Consider the following 24,164-nt stretch of genomic DNA (forward strand, 5'->3'; position numbering starts at 1 on the left):
GTGAGCAGCTCAGGCAGCCCCTGGGCAAGTCGCACCAGCTCCTGCTGGGGCAGTCTCGGGCCACTATTACCCCCCAACCCCCACAGCAGCAGGCGTTTGGGTGTGGGAGAGGACAGGGTGAGGGTTCTGGGGAGCACTTATCTTGGGGCCTCCCTGGAAGTGACAACATCCTCCTCCCTTCCAATAGGAGCTGCAGCGCTGGTGTTCGGGACAGAGGCAGCATGCAGAGCTGCCTGGCCACACCTCCACTGAGGAGCTGAAGGAGGGGGATGTTGCCACTTCCGGGGAGGCACAGAGCTAGGTAGGGAGCCTGCCAGCCTCTCCCCAGCACCAGCAGTGGTCCTGGGCTGTATGCCCTCAGGCTGCCTCCTTGCCAGCACCCACAGCCCATCCCCCTCCCCCCAAGATTTAGTCAGAGGTATATAATACTAGTCATGGACAGGTCATGGGCCATGAATTTTAGTTTACTGCCCGTTACCTGTCCATGACTTTTACTAAAAATACTCATGACTAAAACATAGCCTTACCTATGATGTAACACTGAGCATATGGCTGCATATATTTGTTGACTAAGAACTAGAAATAAAGGATCAAACCTATCTATATTACTATTAGGCAAGAGGGTTTGGGGATTTCCTCCAATGCTCCCCACTCCCATTCTCCATCCATTGTACTGTAGTTCAAATAAATTAACTAAATAATTGAAACCAGCATGATTATATTGCATTATTTTGACAAACAAAATATGCAGCATTTTAAAATATTGTGCACAGAATTTTAATTTTTTGGCACAGAATTCCCCCAGGAATATAATGGTGTATATAGTTTAACAACAATACGTCTACATTGTGCTTTTCATTGTGATTGATCCTAAAGTGAATTACAAATGTGGACATGAATCAGGTCACTTCCTGAGTGGAACAGAACAGCTGTTTAACACCACTTGGCAACCCATGAAGTGAATGATAATATACGCAATTGAAGCTACTAGTACATTCAAACTCCAGTCAGTCTTTTTGTAGTTATAACATCATCATGCAGAAAGACGAATACCTGTGACTTCAAACACAGCAGAATAAACAAACAAGTATGTGAGGTTTTTATTACATTAAGCAGAGATGCCAAACTGTCTTTTTCAGTAGATAACCAGCCTGATAATTGATTTTAGCAGAATCCAGTTTCTTGGGTGCTTTGAATGTAACCTGCAAAGAGAAAGAAATTGCTTGTACAAGCATCATCAATCATCATCATCTGCCTGGATAATTTATTTCAAAAAGGGTCATGTTCTGCTTGCTTTTTACATTACAAATATTCAGTTAAGGATGTCATGGTCAATCTTTTCTGGTTTTGCTGGAGGGCTCCTTGCGCATACCAGATTGCGGACCAAGAGATTTTTCAGTCTTTAATACAAGGGGAGAGGATGTTGAATATTTAACAGACAGTTTTTTTCTGTCCCAAGTTCTTTGTTAGGTGTTAGAGTTGAATGTATTATCAAAAACAAAGATTTAAACAGCCTGAACAAGAGTCACTGCCCCTCTCAGTTATCCTTTCACTTGCAGGATAACTCTATCATACATCTGCAGTTTCTCCTGTTGTCCAGAGAATCTTTCAGGATAAGCACATTGGACACAATCTGAATCTCCAATGCAGCAGTTCTCAAACTGTGGGTCAGGACCCCAAAGTGGGTCATGATCCCATTTTAATGGGGTTGCCAGCGTAGGTTAGACTTCCTGGGGCCCAGGGCCAGAGCCAAAGCCCAAGCCCCACTACCCAGGGCCAAAGCTGAAGCCTGAGCCCCACCTCACAGAGCCAAAGTCTGCAGGCTTCAGCCCTGGGCAGCGGGGCTCAGGTTACAGGCTCCCTGCTGAGGCTGAAGCCCTTGGGCTTTGGTTTTGGCCTTCCTGCTCAGAGTGATGGGGATCAGGCTTTGGCTCAGGCTTCAGTCCTCCCTCCTGGGATGGTGAAGTAATTTTTGTTGTCAGAAGAGGGTTGCAGTGCAATGAAATTTGAGAACCCCTGCTCTATGTAAAAAGCAGCCCTCCTTTCCCAATGTCCCTTTTTGAGGGGAAAAAAAACAGACAAACCCTTTCAGGCTTTTGTTTTGCATCATTAAAAAGCAAAATAATGGTATAAGCTGAATTTTCAGTTTGGTATATTTAAAGGGACAAGAATTTGTGGTATGTGAAGAAGGCACAGTTGTCATCCTAAACACTGTGTCCTTCCCAACCAGATACAAATGTTTTCAAGGACAGAACCTGTATGTAGTACAATACTTCAGATGTTGGGAAGCAATATTTGCCAAATCCTGCTAATATTGAAGCCAGTGGGAATTTGCTTTGATGGGAGCAGGATAGGGGACATATCCTGCAAGGCTAAAATTCAACAAAACGTAGAGGAACCACACATTGCCCTACATACTACTTAAGGTCCCTTCAATCTTGCATTAAGGGCTCCATATATGTGCAAGAGATTTGCCAAAGCCTACAGGTTAGGACCAAGGCCTTAGACTGTAGTTTGGTTAGGGCAGGAAGCCCACAAGCCTGTAAAGTGCCATGCATTTCTATTGGTCTACATAAATGACAGATAACATTGAACTCCATTATCTAATACAGCTCTTAATTACAATATGACAGAAACACATATTAAACAATCATTTTAACTCCATTATTAGAAAATGGCAATTAAATTGACACTGTCTTGCCATATGTTTTATTCAAGTTCAGGTTTGAAAGCATAAGTAAAAACAACAGTATGCTTTATGTGAGTTGTTCATGGCAGCTACTATGCCTTCCTATGTGTGTATGCCTAACATACTATATGCTCTAGCATAATGCAGATATATAATAATTAATAGTAATAAAATGTACCAAGGACTAAAGCCCATGCAATGTCTTTTTTATTGTAATTTCTATTATTCTGTGATTATGGTTAATAGCTAACAAAACGATAATGTGCACTTCTATAGATATGTGACAGATGTTCTCAAAGCACTTCACTAGCATTAATGAAGCCTTACAACTTATTCCAGTTTGATTGATGGGATCCTGGGGCACAGCAAAGTTAAGTGATATGCCAGACTTGACATGGGAAGTCTAGAGAAAAATAAAATCCAGAAAACCTGAAGGCTGACATAGTAACACGGGAATTGCCCGACTGGATCAAGACCCCAGGTCCAGCTAATCCAGCATCTGACAGAAGCCAGCACTAGAGGCTTCAGAAGTAGGTGCAAGAACTCCCACAGCAACAGATTTGAAATAATCTGCCTCTCACATTAGGTCTCATGTCATCCTGGTCCCTAATAGTTAGCAATTGGTTTAAACCAAGAGTCGGCAACCTTTCAGAAGTGCTGTGCTGAATCTTCTTTTATTCACTGTGATTTAAGGTTTTGTGTGCCTGTTATACATTTGAACATTTTTAGAAAGTCTCTTTCTATAAATCTATAATATATAACTAAACTGTTGCTATATGTAACATAAATAAGGTTTTTAAACTGTTTAAGAAACTTCATTTTAAATTAAATTAAAATGCAGAGACCCCTGGACTGGTGGCCAGGACCTAGGCAGTGTGAGTGCCACTGAAAATCAGCTGGTGTGCTGCCTTCGGCAGGCGTGCCATAAATTGCCTACCCATGGTTTAAACCTTGAAACATGAGGGTTTAGCATTCTTCCATAATGTGTTAGCACAAATTATTATAATGCTGGATACATTTACCTGGACATTGGACAACAAGAGTATGATCCCTTCTGTTAGCCCACCTCCAAACTAAAAGGTGTATTTCCAATTACTTTCCCCTCCTCCCAACTCCCCCACCCCCGCAAAGCGTGGCAGTATATGGGGAATAAACGATACACACGCTGAACACTACACAAGCCAGCGTCTAAGGCAGTGCCACAAACTCAGATAAATAGCGTTAGAGAGGAGCAAAAACGGCGGATTATCTCCTTTGATCTAACACCCCCTACCCACCCACGCACACGTCCAAGTTATACCAAGGGGAAGGGCAAAGCGAGACTGTGTGTGTGTGTGTGTGTGTGTCCTTGGGGAGCGCCCGGGCTCCCCAGCCCAGCGCGTCCTTTCCTGCTGCACCTGCTCGGGGAGGCTCCAGCCCCGCCCGAGCGGCCCCTCCTCCCCGCTCGGAGGCTGAGCTCCAGGAAGCAGGATCTACCTAGTCCCCGTGGCCGGATTCCCCAGGCGGCCCGCGCACCGATCCGCCCCAGCAAGTTGCGCTCTCGGCACCGATCAGCCGCGCGCCGGCACCAGTGGCATCCGCGAAGCCCATGGGAGCAGCTGGCGCCTGAGCCGCATCGGAACCATGTGGTGCTCAGCGGAGCCGTGGCCCGTGCCCCACGGGGGCTTCCTCCTGCTCTGGCTGCTGGTGAGCCCGCCTCCCCCAACTCCCCGCACACCGGTCCGGCCGCCACCCTGCTTCCGGGCTGGCCGGGACCTGCGGCCGGGAGCGCCCTGGGCTGGATGGCCAGCTCCTTTGTGCCGCAGCAGGCACATCCTCAGCTGCCAGCCCTGGAGGCTGTGCGGGACCCCGTTGTGCTCTGCAGGATATCCCGTTCCTCCCAGCAGACCCTCTCACTGTACCCCCCCAGCACACTCCCAATACTCCCCCCAGCGCACTCCCTATACCCCTCTCCATCTACCCAGCACACTGCCTGTACGCTTCTCCATCCACCCCAGCACACTCCCTATACACCCCTCCATCCACCCAGCACACTCACTATACACCTCCCCATCTCCTTTCATGGATTGAGAACTGGTTAAAAGACAAGGAACAAAGGGTTGGAATAAATGGTCAGTTTTCAGGATGACGAGGGGTAATTAGTGATGTTCCCCAAGGGTCAGTTCTAAGTCCAATCCTATTCAACTGATTCATAAATGATCTGGAGAAAGGGGTAAACAGTGAGGTGGCAAAGTTTGCAGATGATACTAAACTGCTCAAGATAATTAAGACCAAAGCAGATTAGGAAGCACTTCAAAGAGATCTCACTAAGTGATTGGGCAACAAAATGGCAAATGAAATTTAATGTGGATAAATGTAAATAATGCACATTAGAAAAAATAACTCCAACTATACCTACACTATGATGGGGGCTACTTTAGCTACAACTAATCAGGAAAGATCTTAGCGTCATCATGGATAGTTCTCTGAAGACGTCCACGCAGTGTGCAGTGGCAGTGGCAGTCAAAAAAGCCAACAGGATATTAGGAATCATTAAAAAAGGGATAGAGAATAAGATGAAGAATATCTTATTGCCCTTATATAAATCCATGGTACGCCCACATCTTGAATACTGCGTACAGATGTGGTCTCCTCACCTCAAAAAAGATAGACTGGCACTAGAAAAGGTTCAGAGAAGGGTAACTAAAATAATTAGGGGTTTGGAACAGATCCCATACAAGGAGAGATTAAAGAGGCCAGGGCTTTTCAGCTTGGAAAAGAGGAGACTAGGGGGGGATATGATAGAGGTATATAAAATCATGAGTGGCGTGGAGAAAGTGAATAAGGAAAAGTTATTTATTTGTTCCCATAATATAAGAACTAGGGGCCACCAAATGAAATTAATGGGCAGTAGGTTTAAACAAATACAACGAAGTTCTTCACACAGTGCACAGTCAACCTGTGGAACTCCTTGCCTGAGGAGGTTGTAAGGGCTAGGACTATAACAGGGTTTAAGAGAGAACTAGATACATTCATTGAGGTTAAGTCCATTAATGGCTATTAGCCAGGAAGGGTAAAGAATGGTGTCCTTAGCCTCTGTCTGTCAGAGGGTGGAGATGGATGGCAGGAGAGAGATCACTTGATCATAACCTGTTAGGTTCACTCTCTCTGGGGCACCTGGCATTGGCCACTGTCAGTAGACAGGATACTGGGCTGGATGGACCTTTGGTCTGACCCAGTATGGCCGTTCTTTTGTTCATTCACATCAGCACGCTCCCTATTTGCCTCTCCATCCACCCCAGCACACTCCCTATACGCCTCTCCATCCCAGTACATTTCTCCGTCCACCCCAGCACACTCCCAATACATCCCATCTTATTCACCCCAGCACTCAGGACTCCCCTACATCCACCCCAGCACACTCCCTTTACATTCCTCCATCCCAGTACACCCCATTACACCTCTCCATCCACCCCAGCATACTCCCAATACATCTCTCCATCCCAATACACCCTCCATCCACCATAACACACTCCCTATACACTTGTCCATTCCTATATACCCCTCCATTCACCCCAGTATGTTGCTAATACACCCATCCACCCCAGCGCACACCCAATACACACCTCTGTCCAGCACACTTCCAGTACAGCCCCCCATCCCAGTACATCCATCCATCCATCCACGCACCCACTCCAACATACTTCCAGTACAACCCCAAATATTTTCCCAATACATTTCCCACACCCATACCCCGAATATATGCCCTCCATACCCCCTCTCCCCCCAGTACACACAAATCCTGGCCCTACCCTGACATCTCTCCATTATTCTGCCCCACCTCTTGCTCCTTCATAATCCTCCCCTTTCTTCCTCTTTTTCTGCTTCCCCAAGATGCATACCTATCCCCTTCCTCCTTTCATCCTGTGCCTACTCAACTGCACCCTCCCCCATCAATACACCACCCATCTGCCAAGCCTCATCAAACCATATTCCTATTTCCATTCCCAGTGATGTTGACTTCCCCTACCAACTCCTCCAATTTTTTCTAACATTGATTTAAAAAAATAGATTCCTCTAGTTTTCCACTGACAGGGTCCAATCATGCAGCCCCTACTCATGTACAATCATTATTAGAAAGAAGAATTCCATTATTTTCCATAGGACTATATTCACTTGAATCATAGAAATATAAGGCTGGAAGGGACCTCGAGAAGTCATCAAGTCCAGTCCCCTGATCAGAGACAGGACCAAGTAAACTTAGACCATCCGTGACAGGTGTTTGTGCAACCTGTTCATAAAAGCCTCCAAAAATGGAGATTCTACAACCTCCCTTAGAAGATCATTTCAGAGCTAAACTAGCCTTATAGTTAGAAAGTTTTTCCTAATATTTAATCTAAATCTCCCTTTCTGCAGATTAAACCTATTACTTCTTGTCCTACCTTCAGTGGACATGAACAGTTGATCACAATCTTCTTTATAACATCCCTCAGCATATCTGAAGATTGTTACCAGTCCCTCCCCTGAGTGTTTTCTCAAGGCTAAATATGCCCAGTTGTTTAAACCTTTCCTCATAGGTCAGGTTTTCTAAACCTTTTATCATTTTTGTTGCTCTTCTCTGGACTCTCTGCTCTTTGTCCACATCTTTCTTAATGTTGCCCAGAATTGGACGCAGTAGTTCAGCTATGCCTAGTAGAGCAGTTTTACATACACCACTCCTGTTAATACACCCCAGAATGATATTAGTCATTTTTGCAACTGTCTCATATTGTTACCTCATTTTCAGGTTGAGATTCACTATAAGCCTCAGATCCTTTTCAGTTCTGCCACTATCTAGCCAGTTATTCCCCATTTTTCAGTTGTGCGTTTGACTTCTCTTTCTTTGCACTTGTCTTTATTGAATTTCATCTTATTGATTACAGACCAAATCTACAATTTGTCACAGTCATTTTGAATTCTAATCTTTTCCTCCAAAGTACCTCTCCAGTCTGGTGTCATCCACCAATTTTATATGCATACTCTCCACTCTGTTAGCCAAATCATTTATGAAACTAAATAGTACTGGACCCAGGACTTAACTTCTCAAGAACCCCACTAGATACACCTCCCCTGTTTGACAGCAATTTATTGACAACTACTGTTTGAGTACAGTCTTTCAACCAGTTATGCACCCACTTAATGGTAATATGATCTAGAGCACATTTAACTCATTTTCTTATGGGAATGTCATATGCGACTGTGTCAAAAGCCTGACTAAGATCAAGATATATCATGTCTGCTGCTTCCACCCTATTTATTAGACCAGTGATCCTGTCAAAGACAGAAATGAGGTTGGTTTGACATGATTTGTTCTTGACAAATCCCTGTTGGCCGTTGCTAATAACCCTGTTTATCCTCAAGGTCACGGGTTCTCAAACTTCATTGCACCACGACCCCCTTCTAACAACAAAAATTACTTCATGACCCCAGGAGGGGGAGACCAAAGCCTAAGCCCACACCCAAGCCCCACTTCCCTGGCGGGGGAGGAAGGAAGCCTGAGCCCCACTGCTCCAGGCAGGGGGGCCAAAGCTGAATCCCAAGGGCCTCAGCCCCTAGTCAGGTGGCCTGCAACCTGAACCCAGCTGCCCAGGGTTGAAGCCCTCGGGCTTTGACTTCAGCTCTGAGAAGTGGGGCTCAGGCTTCAGCCCTGGGCCCCAGCAAGTCTAAGCCAGCCCTGGTGACCCCATTTGGGGTCCTGACCCACAGTTTGAGAACCATTTCTCTAGGTGCTTATAAAGTTTAATAATTTGTTCCAGTATCTTTCCAAGTATTGAAGTCAGGTTGCCTGGTCTATAATGCCCCAGGTCCTCTTTGTTCCCCTTTTTAAAGATAGGTACTGTGTTTGCCTTTCTCCAGTCCTCTGGGACTTCACTTAATTCTCTAGGAGTTCTTGAAGATAATTACTAACAGTTCTGAGATTGCTTCCATTAGTTCTTTAAGTACCTTAGGATGGATTTCATCAGGCCCTGCCGACTCTGAGTACATCTAACTTATCTGAATCTTTAACTTGGTCTCTTATTTTGATTAAGGATAGTGTGTGAGAGTAAGAGCTGAAGAGTTGATAACAGGGCCATTTATCTGGTAATTTATACTTAATGAAAACTACATGGGCAAGATTTTCACAAGATTTTCAGCACCAACAATCAAGGCCACATTTGCAAAAGAGCTCAATGTTGGAAAACCATCAGCATCACTCTGGAAGTTGCTGTATCCTGAGTGCTTTTGAAAATCTGCCTTTATGTAAATGCCTAAATGGGAGCTTTCCAAATCTGGCCCCAATTGTGGGTTTGAGCACCTGAACATCTGGCTGATAGCTTTTTAAAAAAAATTAGCTTCCGATTTCTAAATTCTTGTGACCTAAGCTAAGCAACATACCTAACTCTTATTGACATCATTTTAAAATTATTGTATATAGTTATTTTTTTTACCCATAGAAAAGGAAAAAAAACCTCCTCCTCCTGGTTTCTTATTTTAGTGTCAACATTTATCTTCAGAACATTATGCATTTGCTGCCCGCACCGCCCGTACAGAAAGGGCTGTGGTTATCTGCTGCATAGCCTTAGGTCAGGCTTTAACTTACTATCTTTGTCTCTGACAACAGAGTTACAAATTATGAAGTGTGAAATGTCACATGAATTATTAACTCTGTGGCAATACTGATCTTAAAAATGTAACCTTTTAAAGAAGATCCTCCTCATTTTGGCCAGACGTATTTATTTCCTCCTATCCAAGTTAGGGTTACTCACTATTTCTCAGTGTACATTATTGATCTAAGTGATGAGTCATACCATTAATGCATTAGAAAACTTTGTATAGTAGATGCCATTAAAAGCTCAACCTTTTCCTTTCTAGAGGGATTGTGGTACTGTGGTATCTCTTCTTTTACATGTAAGAGTATACTATCATTACTGCAGGTACTTGGGTGATAGTAAATAATGAGGTTTTAATGGCACCCACTGTACAAATCAATTTAAAGCGGCATAATTTCAGGACTCTGCTTTTGCTCTTTTGGTCTCCAATTGAAGTCAGTGGGGATTGTTTTGCTATTGATACTGAATGGGAGCAAGACTGATCCCTTTGTGCTGAATTTCTCATATTGGGGCTTTTGCACCTATCTTAAAATTCAGCATGGTACAGTAGAGGACTATGGGCCATGTTAAGATCTTGTGTAAGCAGATGCAATTTTATTGAGGTCAGTGGAGTTACTCCAGAGCTGAATTTGGTCCAGCAATAATATGAGCCCCCAATGACATGCTCATCATTCCTGATACTATTGGAATAATTCATAATAATGCCTATTCAGCCCTTGTCTTTTTTTGTTGCCTGGTATCAATGATGTTTCATAGGTTGAAAATCCACTTCCTTGCTCATCACTGGTGAATAGAAAACTTCCCCTAAAATCTGGCATGACGATTGAACCAATGCCATCAAATTCAGTGGAATCTAACTCCCCTCCAATTAATAAAAAGTTTGTAGCCATTATGGATGTTAAAATAACTATGTGAATCAGCTGTAAACTAATGCAGTGTTGTCTTCCTGAGCCTATGGAGTGTTAGCATGTGAAATTAGCAGGACACTGTTCTGTTTTACTATTGCTGTTCGATGCCTACCCAATGTCTTGAGTAGATAACCTCATCGAACATCTAGGACAAGCACATATTATATAATGACCTTAGATCTGACCAAGGGATATTGGCAGATCCCCCAGCCAGTGCTGACTGGCAGCCTCACAGCAGCTGGAAGAATAAAGGTGCTGTGAAACAAAGGGGTGGGGAGACTGCCACAGGAACTAGCAGGCTAGAGAAGGGAAGTCGTGCCAGAAGATTGGTGACAAGCTGCCCACGCACAACACCCCAGACAAGGGATGACTGTAACTATGGGCTGAAGAAGCCCACAAAGCCAAGTAAGGTAGAAAGGCGTTCTGGGTACAGCAGGAGGAATTGTTGAGGATTGATTGTCCCTGCTTGGTTTAAGGGCCCTGAGCTGGAACCCAGTGGAGTAGGTTGTCATGGGTTCACCTACTGATCCCTCTATGGAGACTTAAGTACCAAAAGGTGTTTCCAGACCAGCTAGCCCTGGCCAACTATAAGGGGAAACCTGTACGCCCAAGAGGTACAGAAACAAAAACCTTCATAGTCCAGAATAGGACTATTATAGAGACTCAGACAGAAAAGGCTGACCGACTGCCCCTCCAGACTGGGCAAACTCTGTGCAACAGTTCCGTCTGACACTTTAGCACCTCAGTCTACACTGCTGCAAATAATGACTACTGTGCTTTCCAACTAGTAAGTGCACTGCCATTCTGTATTTCATTCTTGTATTGCACTTCTGGATACTTTAGAAATGTTAATTAATCCTAGCAAAAATGTGATTGGGAAGTGGATTAGGTATTATCCCCACTTTACAGATGATTAATTTAAAGGTTTCTATAGTAGGACAATTTATTTTTAAAATTGTATTAATAAAAAGCTGACAAAAACACAGCTAAACAAAAACAAAACAAGAGTCCATCCTATAAATTACAATAGGAGTTCTGATGGTCTGATCTTAAAATGTGCTTAGTGCCTCCTAGAGTAAGTAATTTCCTTGGTGGATAGGATCTTACCTGAGAAGGTTTGCAGGATATATCTATATGTATATTTGTTTGTGTACGTAATTCTGAGTATTTAAACTGGTCAAATATTAGCCTAAAATCCTAATAATGTCTCTTCAATAATCCATATCTAGTTCCTGTATGAAAGAGTCTTTACATTTTGTGTATCTAATACTGTATCTTACATTTTACATTTTAAAATGAGAAGAAACATGTGCAATATACCAGTGCAAATATATTAATAATTAAGTTTAACTCAGGCAGGTGGATATAACATTTTAAATTTTTTTTCCAGAGTTTTGTGCCATCATTTGGAAGGGAGACACTCCTGACGACACCTGTTATCCCACAGTCTGACCAAAGCATAGCTTCTGAAGATTTTATTCATTTAAACATTTTAGAAAAAAGAGTTCTTAACAATTCTGAGGTCTCAGTTCAGTATTTATGTTCTAAGCCTTGCACTGTCACTTTGGAAGCAGTAGCTTCATCGGAGTTCAGAACTGGTGTGTTAGTGTATAAGAAGAGGTGGAAGAATGAGAAGCATCTTCATATAAGTAGAACTCAAACAGTGCATTTGAAATTTCCAAACATCATGGTTTACAGAGATGATTACTTCATCAGACACTCTATAATAGTGCATACTGTGATATTATATGCATGGATCAATCACAAACCTTTTGGGAGCTATGATGCCAAACAGGATGAAAGCTACCTACAGGCAATTGCCAAGAATTATACTTTGTTGGAAACAGTTCCACCTTGTGAGCGTCCATACAAAGATCACAAAGTATGTTTTAAGTGGAGCTCTGAGCATATGTGGAGGCTCCAGGCAAACAGGATACCTCAGTGCCTGCATGAGACTGGTAGGTACAATTACACGATTCCTTTTTTTAGAGAGCTAAGATGGGACCAAAATGGCACATTGTATAAGTTTCTATAAAAATGTATACTTATATTATCAGCAAAAATATTTTGCCAGAGGGATTTACTTTTCGTAGCAAAATGATTAAAATCAGTGATTTAAATAGTTTTGATTTAAATCAAAGCACCCTACTTCATTGGATTCAAGAATGATAGGATCAGGCCCTAAAATGGATATCCCTTCCTCCCCTCACACAGACGATTAGCCTTTGGACTAAGATGCAAATGCGAAATTTCAGCCCAGAAGGAAACGCTTTATGATACAGAAACAACTGAAAATAGGGTTTAGAATGCAATGTCCATCTCATCTGCAACTGTAGCTTTGCTATACTACACTTTATTTATAAACAAAATCTGAAGCATCCCTCTACATTTCCTAGAAAGGAACAGAAATGAGTTAAAGCATATGATGAGTCAGATTATGCTTTCATTTACACCCATCCACCCCTATTGAAGACAGTGTGTGAGTATAGTAGTAAATAAAAAATGTGACCCACTGTCTCAGGAAAAGGTCTGTTATCACCAAAACTGAACAGGTTTTGCCATCTTAGGCCTTTATGGCCCAGTTCTGCCCTTGATTACATGGGTACTTCTGCCAATGAAATCGATGGGAGTACACTCATGTACCTAAGGGTAGAATTTGTCTCTATGTAGTTTAGAATGGTCTTACTTACATTATAGTCTATAACTGTTATGAGGTGTCATGGTACAATTCCCCACCCTGAACCTTAGCGTTCAAAAGATGAGGTACCAGCATGAATTTCTCTAAGCTTAATTACCAGCTTAGAATCTGTAGCGCTGCCAACAACCAGGAATTCCAGTGCCTGGTACACTCTGGTCCCCCCAAAACCTTGCCCGGGGAACCCCAAGAAACCAGAACCCGCTGCGATCCAACATCAAGGAAGTAAACCCTTTCCCCACCTTTGCTCTCCCAGGCTTCCCCCTGGGTTACCTGGAAATCACTGTGATTTAAACTCCTGAATCCTAAACAGAGAGGAAAATTCACCTTCCCTTCTCCTTCTCTTTCCCCCTCCCAGACTCTCCTGAGAGAGAGAAGATACCGACACAGAGAGAAATTAGCCTCTCTCTCTCCCCCTTCCCTCCTTTCTCCCCACCAGTCCTGGTGAACCAGACCCAGTCCCCTGGTCTCACCAGAATAAAAAAAAATCAGTTCTTAAACAAGAAAACTTTTAATTAAAGAGAGAAAACAGTAAAATTATCTTTTGTAATTAAAATGAATAGGTACAGGGTCTTTCAGCTATAGACACTGGAAACCCTCCCCTAAGTATTCAAGTACAAAATTAAAATCCTTTCAGCAAAAATACAATTTGAACTCCTTCCAGCCAAATGCACAATTAAAACTCCTTCCAGCCAAGTGCACATTTGCAAATAAAGAAAACAACACAAGCCTATCTCGCCTTATCTACTAGTACTTACTATTGGAATCTATAAGAACCTGTATCAGGGAGATGGAGAGAAACCTGGTTGCAGTCGGTCCCTCTGAGCCCCAGAGTGAACAACCACAAATCTAACAGCACACACAGAAACTTCCCCTTCCACAAGAATTTGAAAGTATCCTGTCCCCTGATTGGTTCTCTGATCAGGTGACAGCCAGGCTTACTGAACTTGTTAACCCTTTACAGTCAAAAGAGATATAAAGTACTTCTGTTCTATTAACTCCTACTATTTGTTTATGACATGAGGCCATTACAGTGACCCAAAATTTTGTCTCCACTATCACTGAGCATTTACTATAATGTATTTAAAGGGCGTGGGACCCGACAGTTGCTGCTTTTTCAGTATGTTCCTTGGTACAGCCGTCTTATGTTATGATCTAGTGTGGCATTGCATAAGTATGCTATCACACTGGGATGCAACATGATGATATCTCATGATTGGGTTTAGCCATGATTGTGCCACAAGCACAGCTTGCAGGATGCAGGCTATCTCTGTAGAAATCTAGTTAACCCAGTATGTCTAGGGAAACCTACGATCTGTCAGAAGTCCCTCAGGATCCTAGTGGTCAGATCTGTGTCTAAAAACTGGAATTTTTGCCACATTTTGTGACCTCATTACCATTGATCCTAGCCTCAAAATCACCATGAGGAATGGATCCCATGCTTCTTTCCCTCCTATGAGTAACCTCTCCCTGCGCTGCAGTGTATTGCGTAAAGGACAGTTGACCTAACATTAGGGATTTGTTGTGTATTTGTGGGCTGATTAGATCATAATGTTTGATCTATGTTACAAGATATTTCATTTAAACATTTAACAGTGTATGAACGTGGGATGTCAATGTGAATGGACATTTCTTGGCAGACTAAGAATGATTACATTTGGCAGATGCTGTTGAGATCCTCAGTTTTCCATATGCATCAAGCGGAGAGAAGACAGGAATTGTGAAGAAGTTCAAGAGATTTCACAACAGAGAGCTTGAGACAATCAGGCAGCATCAGATCGATTACCCAAAGTAAGCAAATGCAAATCATGGAAGATGAGTATATTTAATTCCTAATGGCTAAAATCTGTCCTCAGAGCCACCCTTGTACAGAAAATCACAAGTTAAAAGCACTCTTCGCTAATCCAAGCAAGTGATAGGGCAGCTACCCTGCTGACGTTTATAAGGGGTTTTTTCAGCAGAGGAGAGGGGACAGGACTGAGATTTGCAACACCAAATAAACTTGGGCCCACTCCTCTTCCATCCTCCACTCCCTCAAAATATTTCAGCAGCACCAAAGTGAGGATATGCAGAGAAATCGTACTTCATAAAGAACTCCCCTCCTGCAGCTTCCCCAGGCTTCCATTGCTCTTTGGTACCACATAGGGAGAGAGGAGGATCCCTATTGTTCCCCTGGGCTCCTGTTGCTCCCCGACCGCCCCTCAGTGCAACATGGAAAATGATTGCTAGATTTGTATATCACCCTTATGTACTAAAGGACAGGAGGTGTGGCTGCCAAGCTTGCTGATCCTGAGGATCTGCGGGAATTTATACTAACAGTTTATACCAACATGACTGAGAGCTATATTTGGCCCTGTACAGACAGTTTCACTGTTATGTGATTTGTACAGGCTGCACTTTTACTTATCCTGTGACAACCCTGCAATAGCTGCACATGTCCATGTCACCCAGAGGTTCGATTCCTGTAATAATTCTGAGCTGGACTTCCCCAGAGCATTTCCACTGCTTGCAGCTACCGCACAGTTCACATCTCATTTGTTCACAGGTTTCAGCAGCCCTGATTAGAAATCTCACACACACACCCTGCCCCTGCCGTTGTGTCTATATGGAGTGCCTCTATAGTGGAAGATTGTTTTTTAGTTGTCAGTTGATTTTTTAACTCCTGACTTGTATGGGACCTGGTGATAGTTGAGAGCTGCTCCTCTAGCATTGTTTGATAGGAATGTGTGTTCACCCCTCCTAACTTGTAGAGATCTGCCCTACTATCAAATCTTAGGTTGGCAGGTGAATACATCTTTCCTCTGAGCCCCAGGTTGTGAAGATTTGTTCTCCATTGACATCTGTCGCAGCCCACCCCTCCTTTCAGACAGTTGGTACTCAAGGGAGGTCTAAGGGACTATGCTCCCTAGCCACACTATAATTGGTCCATTCACAGGGGTGCAAGAGTAAAAGACAGGCTTTTGTGTCCTTCCCTTGTGCACCAGCAGAAGGACTGGCCACAAGCTTGCCCTAAAGAGTTGCTCCTTCTCTCTAATCATGGTATAACTTGGAAAATCAAGCACTGTATCAGACTTCTTGGTACTACATCAATGCAAACCTGCATATCCAAGAGGAGAGCTCAGCAGCAAGACTCTGAAATGGCTTGTTTTGTCCCAAGCAGTTATAACTGCTCTGTGTTCTGTTTTGAAGATCATGAGAGTAGATGAGCTTTGCTTAACTAAAGTGGAAAACGTGTCTTTAAAAATATGTAGACTTTAAAAATCGATATAATCTATATCCTCAGAGTGGGTTGTTTGTTTCTTTTTACTCATGCAGGTTCACTGTTTCAGTTTGGCTTTATTTACTCCATCACTGTGAAAAGAATCTGTGTGGAATATTCTACTTTGTTGACCCAGGAGAAATGTATAGCACCCCTGCGGTATTTCTGAATGAAGAAGGTAATAATAGCATAAGGCCTTCAGAGGAGAAATGTTATCGCCCCTGCTCTGTAACAAAGAACAACATTTACAAACATTTTTGTCACGCCTGTTGTACTGAACTCATGCCTGGCAGAATGCTCCATTTTGGCCCCCCGTGTGTTTGGAAACAAAAACTATCCAGTATATTATTAGAGTAAGATTAATAAGAACTAAATTTGGCCACGGTATTTCCATAGGAATCTTTGCATCCAGCGTGGGTTTATCTCAGAAAGTGTCAGTTTTCTGATTTTGTTTTAAAAAACAATCCCACATTCTCAGGAGATGAACTAAATATTATAGGTCATTCCCACAGCTGCTGGCATCATGCTGTGACTAAGAGAGCAAACATAGTCTTTGCATGGGTAAACAAGAGAATATGGAGTAGGAGGAAGGAAATGGTATTACTTCTGTATATGGAATTAATGAGACTGGAACTAAAACAGTGTGTCCTGTTCTGGTGTCCACACTTCAAAAAGAATGTTGAAAAATTGGAAGGGGCTCGGAAAAGAGGTACTGGAATGATTCAAATTCTCCCTTACAGTGAGAGATGTAAGAAGCTCGGTCTATTTATCTTATCCAAAAGAAGGTTGTGGAGTGACTTGATCATTGTCTACAAGTACCTACAATGGAAGAAGATTTCTGAAAGTTTAGGACTCTTTAACTGGAAAAAAGGCATCACAAGATCCAGTGACTCAAAGCTGAAGCTAGACAAGTTCAGACTGGAAGTAAAATGCTATTTTTTAAACAGTGAGGGTAATTAACCATTAGGACAATTTACTTAAGGATCTGGTGGATTCTTTTGAAGTCAAGACTGGATGTTTTTGTTTAAAAATATGCTATAGCTCAACTAAAGCAGGCTTGATGCAAGGCTTACTTGGTGAAATTCTGTGGCCTGTGTTATGCAGGGCATCAGACTAGATGATCATAATACTCTATTCTGCTCTTAAAATCGCTGATTCTGTATCTAACTTCTGTGATTCTAAGTAGCACAGTCAAATTATCATTGTATTGCTTCGCAGGACAGGGTTATTGTGAACAACATTTAGGAAGCCAGTTCCTAGCTTTCATATTTTTGTGGGTTTTACTTCTTTCTTTCTATTTGTTGCTGTGTTTGTCAGGTTATGTTCATATACAGATGCGCCTTGTCAAAGGAGAAGACCTTGCAGTGAAAACTATCTTCAGCCTTCCTCTGAAACAGTGGTTTCGACTAGATCTCTCTTTTAATGGAGGACAGGTATGTGTGGTGTCACACCTGCCATCTTGTAGTTGAAGATGAGGATAACAGTGTTTGGAGTTTGCACAGAGTTATTTATATTGGGTTATGCCACCACTATCCCCTTTTACAGACTGGGCAAAGAGAGGTTATATGATTTGCACATGTTCACACAGCAAAAGAATGAGAGGCCTGAGATTTGAAACTAGTTCTTTTGATTTAAAGGCCAATGTCTATCACAAATCCACACACATTAGTCATTGCTAGCTCTAGTGTAGCTCTGCTGCTGCTAGAAAAGCAAATGTTTTCCAGTGCAATGAAGGACTGATTTTCTGTGGCTCAGTTTTCCAATATATTAAGTATACTTCCGCCTCCTCCTCTAGCACCTGCATCTCTCAGTAATTTAAAAACTACCCTTCCCAGAAGCATGCCTCCCAGCTTCTTTCACTCCTAAAGAAAAAATATTCCACCTCCTATGCAATTTCGTAAGCTTTGCTTTCATACAGAGAACCAGTAGAATGCTGTTAAGAGGTCACATTACAAAATCCACTGCCCATAGACAAAACACATATTTTAAACCCCTGTAATTTTAACAAATCTCAACCAGTTTTAACCAGACCACTAAAAGGCACATCTGGATCATTCTCTCTGCCCTATTTCTAGTCTCTGCCATGCACCACTAATGCACTGGAGCACTTTGAAAATGTTTGCATCGTTTGTTTAAATGTGCAAATCTTTTTTTCCTCTCATTCTCTTCATTCTTGAAAATGGCTGCATTGATTTCACTCAAATTTTAAAAAACAACAACTAATTCATGGATTAAAAGAACCACAATGCCCAGTTTAGATCCAAAGGTAAAAAACGGACAAAGCGGAAAATGACACTTTAAAATGAAAACATTTGTGCAACCTTAACTCCAGGCATCTGTAATATAAATATATAAATGGAGGAAAATGTCAGGGTTCCACAAAGTAGCCTGATTTTCTTGCAAAAATAATCAGATAGGAATGTACATTTATTTTTAACTGACTACCTCATTTTAATGTGGGTTCTGTCTCCAACCTACTTTTTAAAATAGGAAATTAAAAATAAACGTTTGTTTCTGAATAATTTTAGGTGGCTTTTTTAAGTTGTTTAAACTGCACTGTGTAATTCAGGCCTCCACTTCTGGAAACAGGTGTGGACCTGCCTTGAAGCCCAGTTCATGTGGAGAAGTGAATGTTATTGTCAATATTAATATAAGGCGAATAAATCATTTCCTGTTGTAGGGGGTTGCCTATTGGTCACTTGGATGGCTAAATCAAGACATTATTCTGCAGTCTTAGGGCAGAGTTAGTTCACATAGACTTGAAGTAAAATCTCATGCTTTTCTCTATTGATATGAAAGGAGCATAAAAAGGTTCATCAGAGACCCTCCTGAGGCAGGAGGAACAAAGCCAGACGGGAGGACGGTCAAATGCTTCGAGTGGTAACCTGGGACATAGAAGATTCAGGCTCTATTCCCTGCTCAGCCAGAGTCAAGTTGCTTAGTCTTGCTTTGCTTCAGATGCTCATGTGTAATAATTGTACCTGTCTCTCAGGGGTGTTGGGAGGTAAATACATATTATGTGAGGTACTCAGATATTACAGTATCGGGAGGAATATACGTACCTAAGATGGATGGAAGCACCGTGACATGGTCTAGCCATGCAGAAGCCTCTCCACAGGCCCACTACAAGGCTGGGAGCAGCTGCTCTACAAGGCACATTCCTCCACTCCCTTCCAAGACAGGCTTCCGTGTGGTGCCCTGCCCAATACCTGTGAAGTCAGGCCGGATTTCTAAGGGAGCCTTAGGGAAATGGAGATTGGAGAGCAGCATGGATGGACAGCTCTCAGTTTGTGTTTGGCAGGAGCCCCCTTTCACTATAGAGTGTACAGGCCAAGCTCCACATACCTTCCTACTGAGGTAATATCAGGAGGAAACACCACACAGTAAACTCTGTGATGTTTCCCAAGATTTTACCGCAAGGAAATACAATGTGGCTTTTTTGCATGTGTAGAAATCTTAGAGTAATAGAAATTCTATACACTGCTCTCCTCCTCTCACTCCTCCCCTCCCACCACACATCCCTATTGAGTAGCTATTTATTTCTTAGCTTTTCTAGGGCTCACATCACTGTAGTATCACAAAAATATGAACGAATTACGTAGGGATTATCATCCCCCTTTTATAGTTGGGAAACTGAATCAGCAAGAGATTAGAGGCCAGTTTTTTAAAGGTATTTAGGCACTAAAAATGCAGATAGCCACCTAGTGGGATCTTCCAAAGCAACTATGTATTTTCGAAAATCCCATTAAGCTGTTTGACAGTGCCCCTCTTAACATACCGAAAGATACAGCAGGATGCAAATGATAGTTTTCAAAACTAAGTGCTCATGTGTATCAAGTAATATTATGGCAGTTAACTTGCAATTTTTAGTCTATCACAACTGACATTTAATATTTTCCATTCTTTTAGATAGAAATAATCATTGTTGGGAAGAACCTGAAAAGGCAGCAGCATCAATCTTTTAAGTAAGTGAAACATTTCCCTTTGCATAATATTGTGGTCGGTGTTTGGTTGTGGGGCATGGGTGGGGAGGGGAGGGCAGTGAAGAGGGATGTAACTGAAATTCCAAACTGATTTTCCAAATCTTTCTACTCTGCCTCTCTGACACTATTCTTTACTTTCTTGTGTCACTACAACAATCATAGGGCTAGATTACGTTACCTGTACACATGTTGAATACATCATGAGAAATCATTCTGAAGTCAATGGGACTATTTGAGAAGTTACTAACTACTCAGCAGGGGCAGCTCCAGGCACCAGCACACCAAGCGCATGGCTGGGGCGGCAAGCCAGGGTGGGCAGCCTGCTGGTCGCCATGAGGGCAGCAGTCAGGCTGTCATGCTTGCAGGAGGTTCGCCAATCCAACGGTTTCAGCAGAAATTTGGCAGTGGGTACACCGAAGGTGTGGGACCGGCGGACCTCCTGAATCCGTGTTACCAGTGGACCTCCCCCAGGCATGCCACCAAAAGCCACCTGACTGCCAAACTAGAGGCGGCAAAATACATAGAGCCGCCCCTGCTACTCAGCATAAGTAAAGGTATTGCAGTCTAGTTCATAGGGTCTGATCAAAGACCACTGAAACTGGTAGAGTAAAATTTACTTCAATGGGCTTTGAATCACCTGCTCTTAAAGTGAAATCTTGGCCCCACGGAAATCAATGGCAAAACTGACATTGACTTCAAGAAGCCAGAATTTCACCCAGAGGGTCCAGATTTGCTCCTCTTAAGTTGATGACAAAATTTCCATCAACTTCAGTGGCGTGAGGATCATGCCTCTAGTGTCAACGATTGGGGGTGGCTCCTGTATTTGTACTGTCCCACTGACTTAGTGCTCTTTCTCCATCCCTGACTCCAAGCTATTAGACCATTTTTCTTCTTAAAATCTCATAAATTGTTTTATCTCTAGCATACAAATGACTCTCTTGTGCAAAGAGTTTTAGGATTCCTTTAATAAAGGAATACATTATATTGTAAGCTTTGGTGTTTACTCTTTTTCCTCTCCATTCTTGTTTACAAAATGTGAACTGTGTAAGATGCATTTGTAGATATTCACTGTGACAATGGACTCATAGTAAATATAAAAAACAAACAAACCAAGATCTTTGTCTGGATTTTGGAGACAAAAAACCAGGAAGACAGACACCTCAAATGTGCAAATCATGTCAAAAGACAAAAATTAGTGGTTCTAAAATGTTTGTGAAACAAAATGTTTGTTAAATCTTTTTATGGTTTTTTCTGCACAGGGGCACTCATGAAAATTAATCTGAATTAACTACAAATGTGATTTAAAAGTGGATTAGCTAAATCACTTTAAACCCCCCGTATAGACAAGCTCATTCAGAACTAAAATGGCTTTACTTCAGTTTAACTACCTTGACTTCCAAAGAGAGTAAGAGTAAAAGGATAGGGAACAGAAATAGATGTTTGGGATGAATTTAAGGTAGTCTCTACCAAAGTATGAGACACCGGGTTCTTGTTTGCTTCATGATACCTCCAAATACTCAGAGCATTTATGTGTCTTGTTTTCCAGTTTTAGGGAAGATTTCTATTATGACGACATGGCTGGATACTTTGTTCTTGGAGGCAGTGGGTACGCACCTGGCATTGAAGGGTTCTTTGGACCTATGAAATACTACCGTCTTAATATTCTGGAAACAAAACAGGTAAATGCACACAGTGACACACAGTATGGATGTGTTTAACTACTGGGGCCCAGTTCTGCCATAATTTCACCTTGGAAGTTCCACGGATGTCACTGAGAGTTCTGAGTGCAGACCGATGACAAGATCAGATCCTGTGTATTTACTAAAGCCACAGCAAATGATAAGCTTGTCATCAACCATTACTGAATTTAAGGGTTACATCAGTATGTGATCATGAGTTCTGTTAAGATCTAGTTATTTTAGATGCCTACAAAATGTGTACACCTGCTAATAGATTTTCATGAAGGGGTACCTAAAAATAGGCTCCTTACCCCATATAGAAGAGTCTAAATAAATGTCTCGATATTAAAAAATGATGAGTGCTATTTAATTATACCTGACATGATATTGAACACAATGGATGAAATTCTGGCTCCCTTAAACTTAATGGAAAATGCCCCATTGGTTCCAGTGGGGTCAAGAACTCATCCCGTTGTGTCCTCGTCTACGCTGACTGCTTGGCATGGTTTGCATCATGTCATCTGACTCAAAACAAATGCCTCCAAACATAACAGTTTTGTTGAAAACAATCTTTTATTTTTGCACACGTCCATTCCAATGTAGGGGTGTACTCACTCCGAGAACAGCCGGCAGAAAGTTTTCCTTCAGTGATATCCCTCGGGCTGGCCCTGGTGCCCCCTACGGTCGTGTGTTCATAATACCGATATAAAGGGTCCTGCCAACCCGCAGCCCCCTCAGTTCCTTTTTACTGCCTATGATAGTTGCTGGAACTACCTTGTCCTTGCAATCTGTTTCCGTCATTAGATAGATAGGTTATCAGAACTTGGTCTCTGAGCTTTAAGCCCTATGCCACAAGCCTGTGCCTGTGAGTGATCCCCATTCCACCTGGCTTAAGCGCCTGGGGGAAGCTCACATGCGGAAACATTGTAAGATCTGTAAAGACTTCAGGCCCTGCACCAAAAAGGGTAGAGACACCAGACTGAAATTTATCCTCATGGAGGCAGCGCTAAAACATCCCTTGGAGCTGGGTCACTCAGACTTGGCACTGAGCACTGCAGCCTCAGTAAGGAGCTCCCTGGCTGCTGTTCGGGACCCTCAGCACTGTTCTTCATCACCACTACCAAGGAGATGTGGTAATCCACATCTCAAGAGCCTCACCACCATCCACCATCTCCAGTACAGAAGAAAAGTGCTCCTGTAAGAGAACCTCGGCACCATTTGCCATTCCTCTATCAGACCTCTATCAGAAGAAGACCGATAGAGGTCAGTTCCCAACCCCAAGGTTGGCGGGGCAGGGAGAGTAGAGTGTGACCAGCATCAGCTATGTGGCACCACTGATTCCAGCCCCATAGCGGTTACCATTATGGACTCACATATGCAGGAAAGCCACCAGAGTTCCAGTGCCTTGGCAGTACAGTCAATACCAGAGGTATTTGCCACAACAAGAGACTTACTCTCACTGCTGGTACCAGCGTCTCCGGCTACGCAGGAGCTGACAGCAGTGGCACTGAATGGAAGGACCTCTGTGGTACTTAGGTCTCAGATGCCTTTCAAAGGGAAACCATGATGGCCCAACACCAATTTCCTCCCTCTCAGCACTGGACACTGGCACCGATCATCACTGTACCTCCCTGGTCTCCAGAAAAGGAGTCTTTGGAGTCGGACTTGGAGGCAGAGTCTCCCGCCGAAGCTGGCACCATCACTCCAGTTGGCACTATCCTCCTATGGACCTGGGCCAAGGCATCCCACCCATGGTGTGACCATCGGATTGGTGGCAGATACCAGCACAATGGCCATCCTGGAACCCCTGGGCTTTCCCATCAGTGCACGGGTCCCAGTCCAGAAAGTCACACTCTGTGGCATCTGAGTCCAGAACACTACCATCGCACCACTCCGAGCAGGATCCAGGCTCCAGTACCAAGGCCAACACTGAATACCAAGAGCCAGCACTTGGAAACCTATGCAGTGCTGAAGGTGAAGTGTCTCCTACCTTTTCAGGCTTCTTCCTCCTCTTCTGATGAGGCAGTGGTGGGAGCAGATATAGCACCCTCTCAGGATGACTGTAGGGCTCATTAGGAGCTCCTTAAGAGAGAGGCCCAAAACCTGGGGATCCAGGTAGAGGAGGTCAGGGAGTCCTCCCATGCTTTGGTGGATATTCTAATGTTAACAGGCCCATCAAGAGTGATACTGCCTCTTAATGAGGGCATTATGAACCCCATCAAAGCAGTGTGGCAGACTCCAGCGTCCATTCAGCCGATGGCAAAGAAGACTGAAAAGAAGTACTTTTTCCCAGCTAAGGGTTATGAATTCTTATATACACATCCACATTCAAGCTATTTGTTT

The 24,164-nt window shown here is 42.9% G+C and overlaps 1 protein-coding gene across 1 annotated transcript in view; it reads left to right on the forward strand.

Moving 5' to 3' along the window:
• The first annotated feature begins 4,183 nt into the window (after positions 1-4,183).
• Positions 4,184-24,164, forward strand: part of SEL1L3 (SEL1L family member 3) — a 71,466-nt gene continuing 51,485 nt past the window's right edge. The window contains exons 1-7 of the mRNA XM_032806623.2: positions 4,184-4,375; positions 11,596-12,163; positions 14,565-14,691; positions 16,216-16,337; positions 17,477-17,592; positions 20,069-20,124; positions 21,689-21,821. Of these exons, the coding sequence (XP_032662514.1) occupies positions 4,313-4,375; positions 11,596-12,163; positions 14,565-14,691; positions 16,216-16,337; positions 17,477-17,592; positions 20,069-20,124; positions 21,689-21,821 (1,185 nt within the window). The 5' untranslated portion in view covers positions 4,184-4,312. The remainder of the gene's footprint in view (positions 4,376-11,595; positions 12,164-14,564; positions 14,692-16,215; positions 16,338-17,476; positions 17,593-20,068; positions 20,125-21,688; positions 21,822-24,164) is intronic.

This window comes from Chelonoidis abingdonii, chromosome 5 (assembly GCF_003597395.2).
Source record: "Chelonoidis abingdonii isolate Lonesome George chromosome 5, CheloAbing_2.0, whole genome shotgun sequence".
In the NCBI taxonomy this organism is placed as follows: Eukaryota; Metazoa; Chordata; order Testudines; family Testudinidae; genus Chelonoidis; species Chelonoidis abingdonii.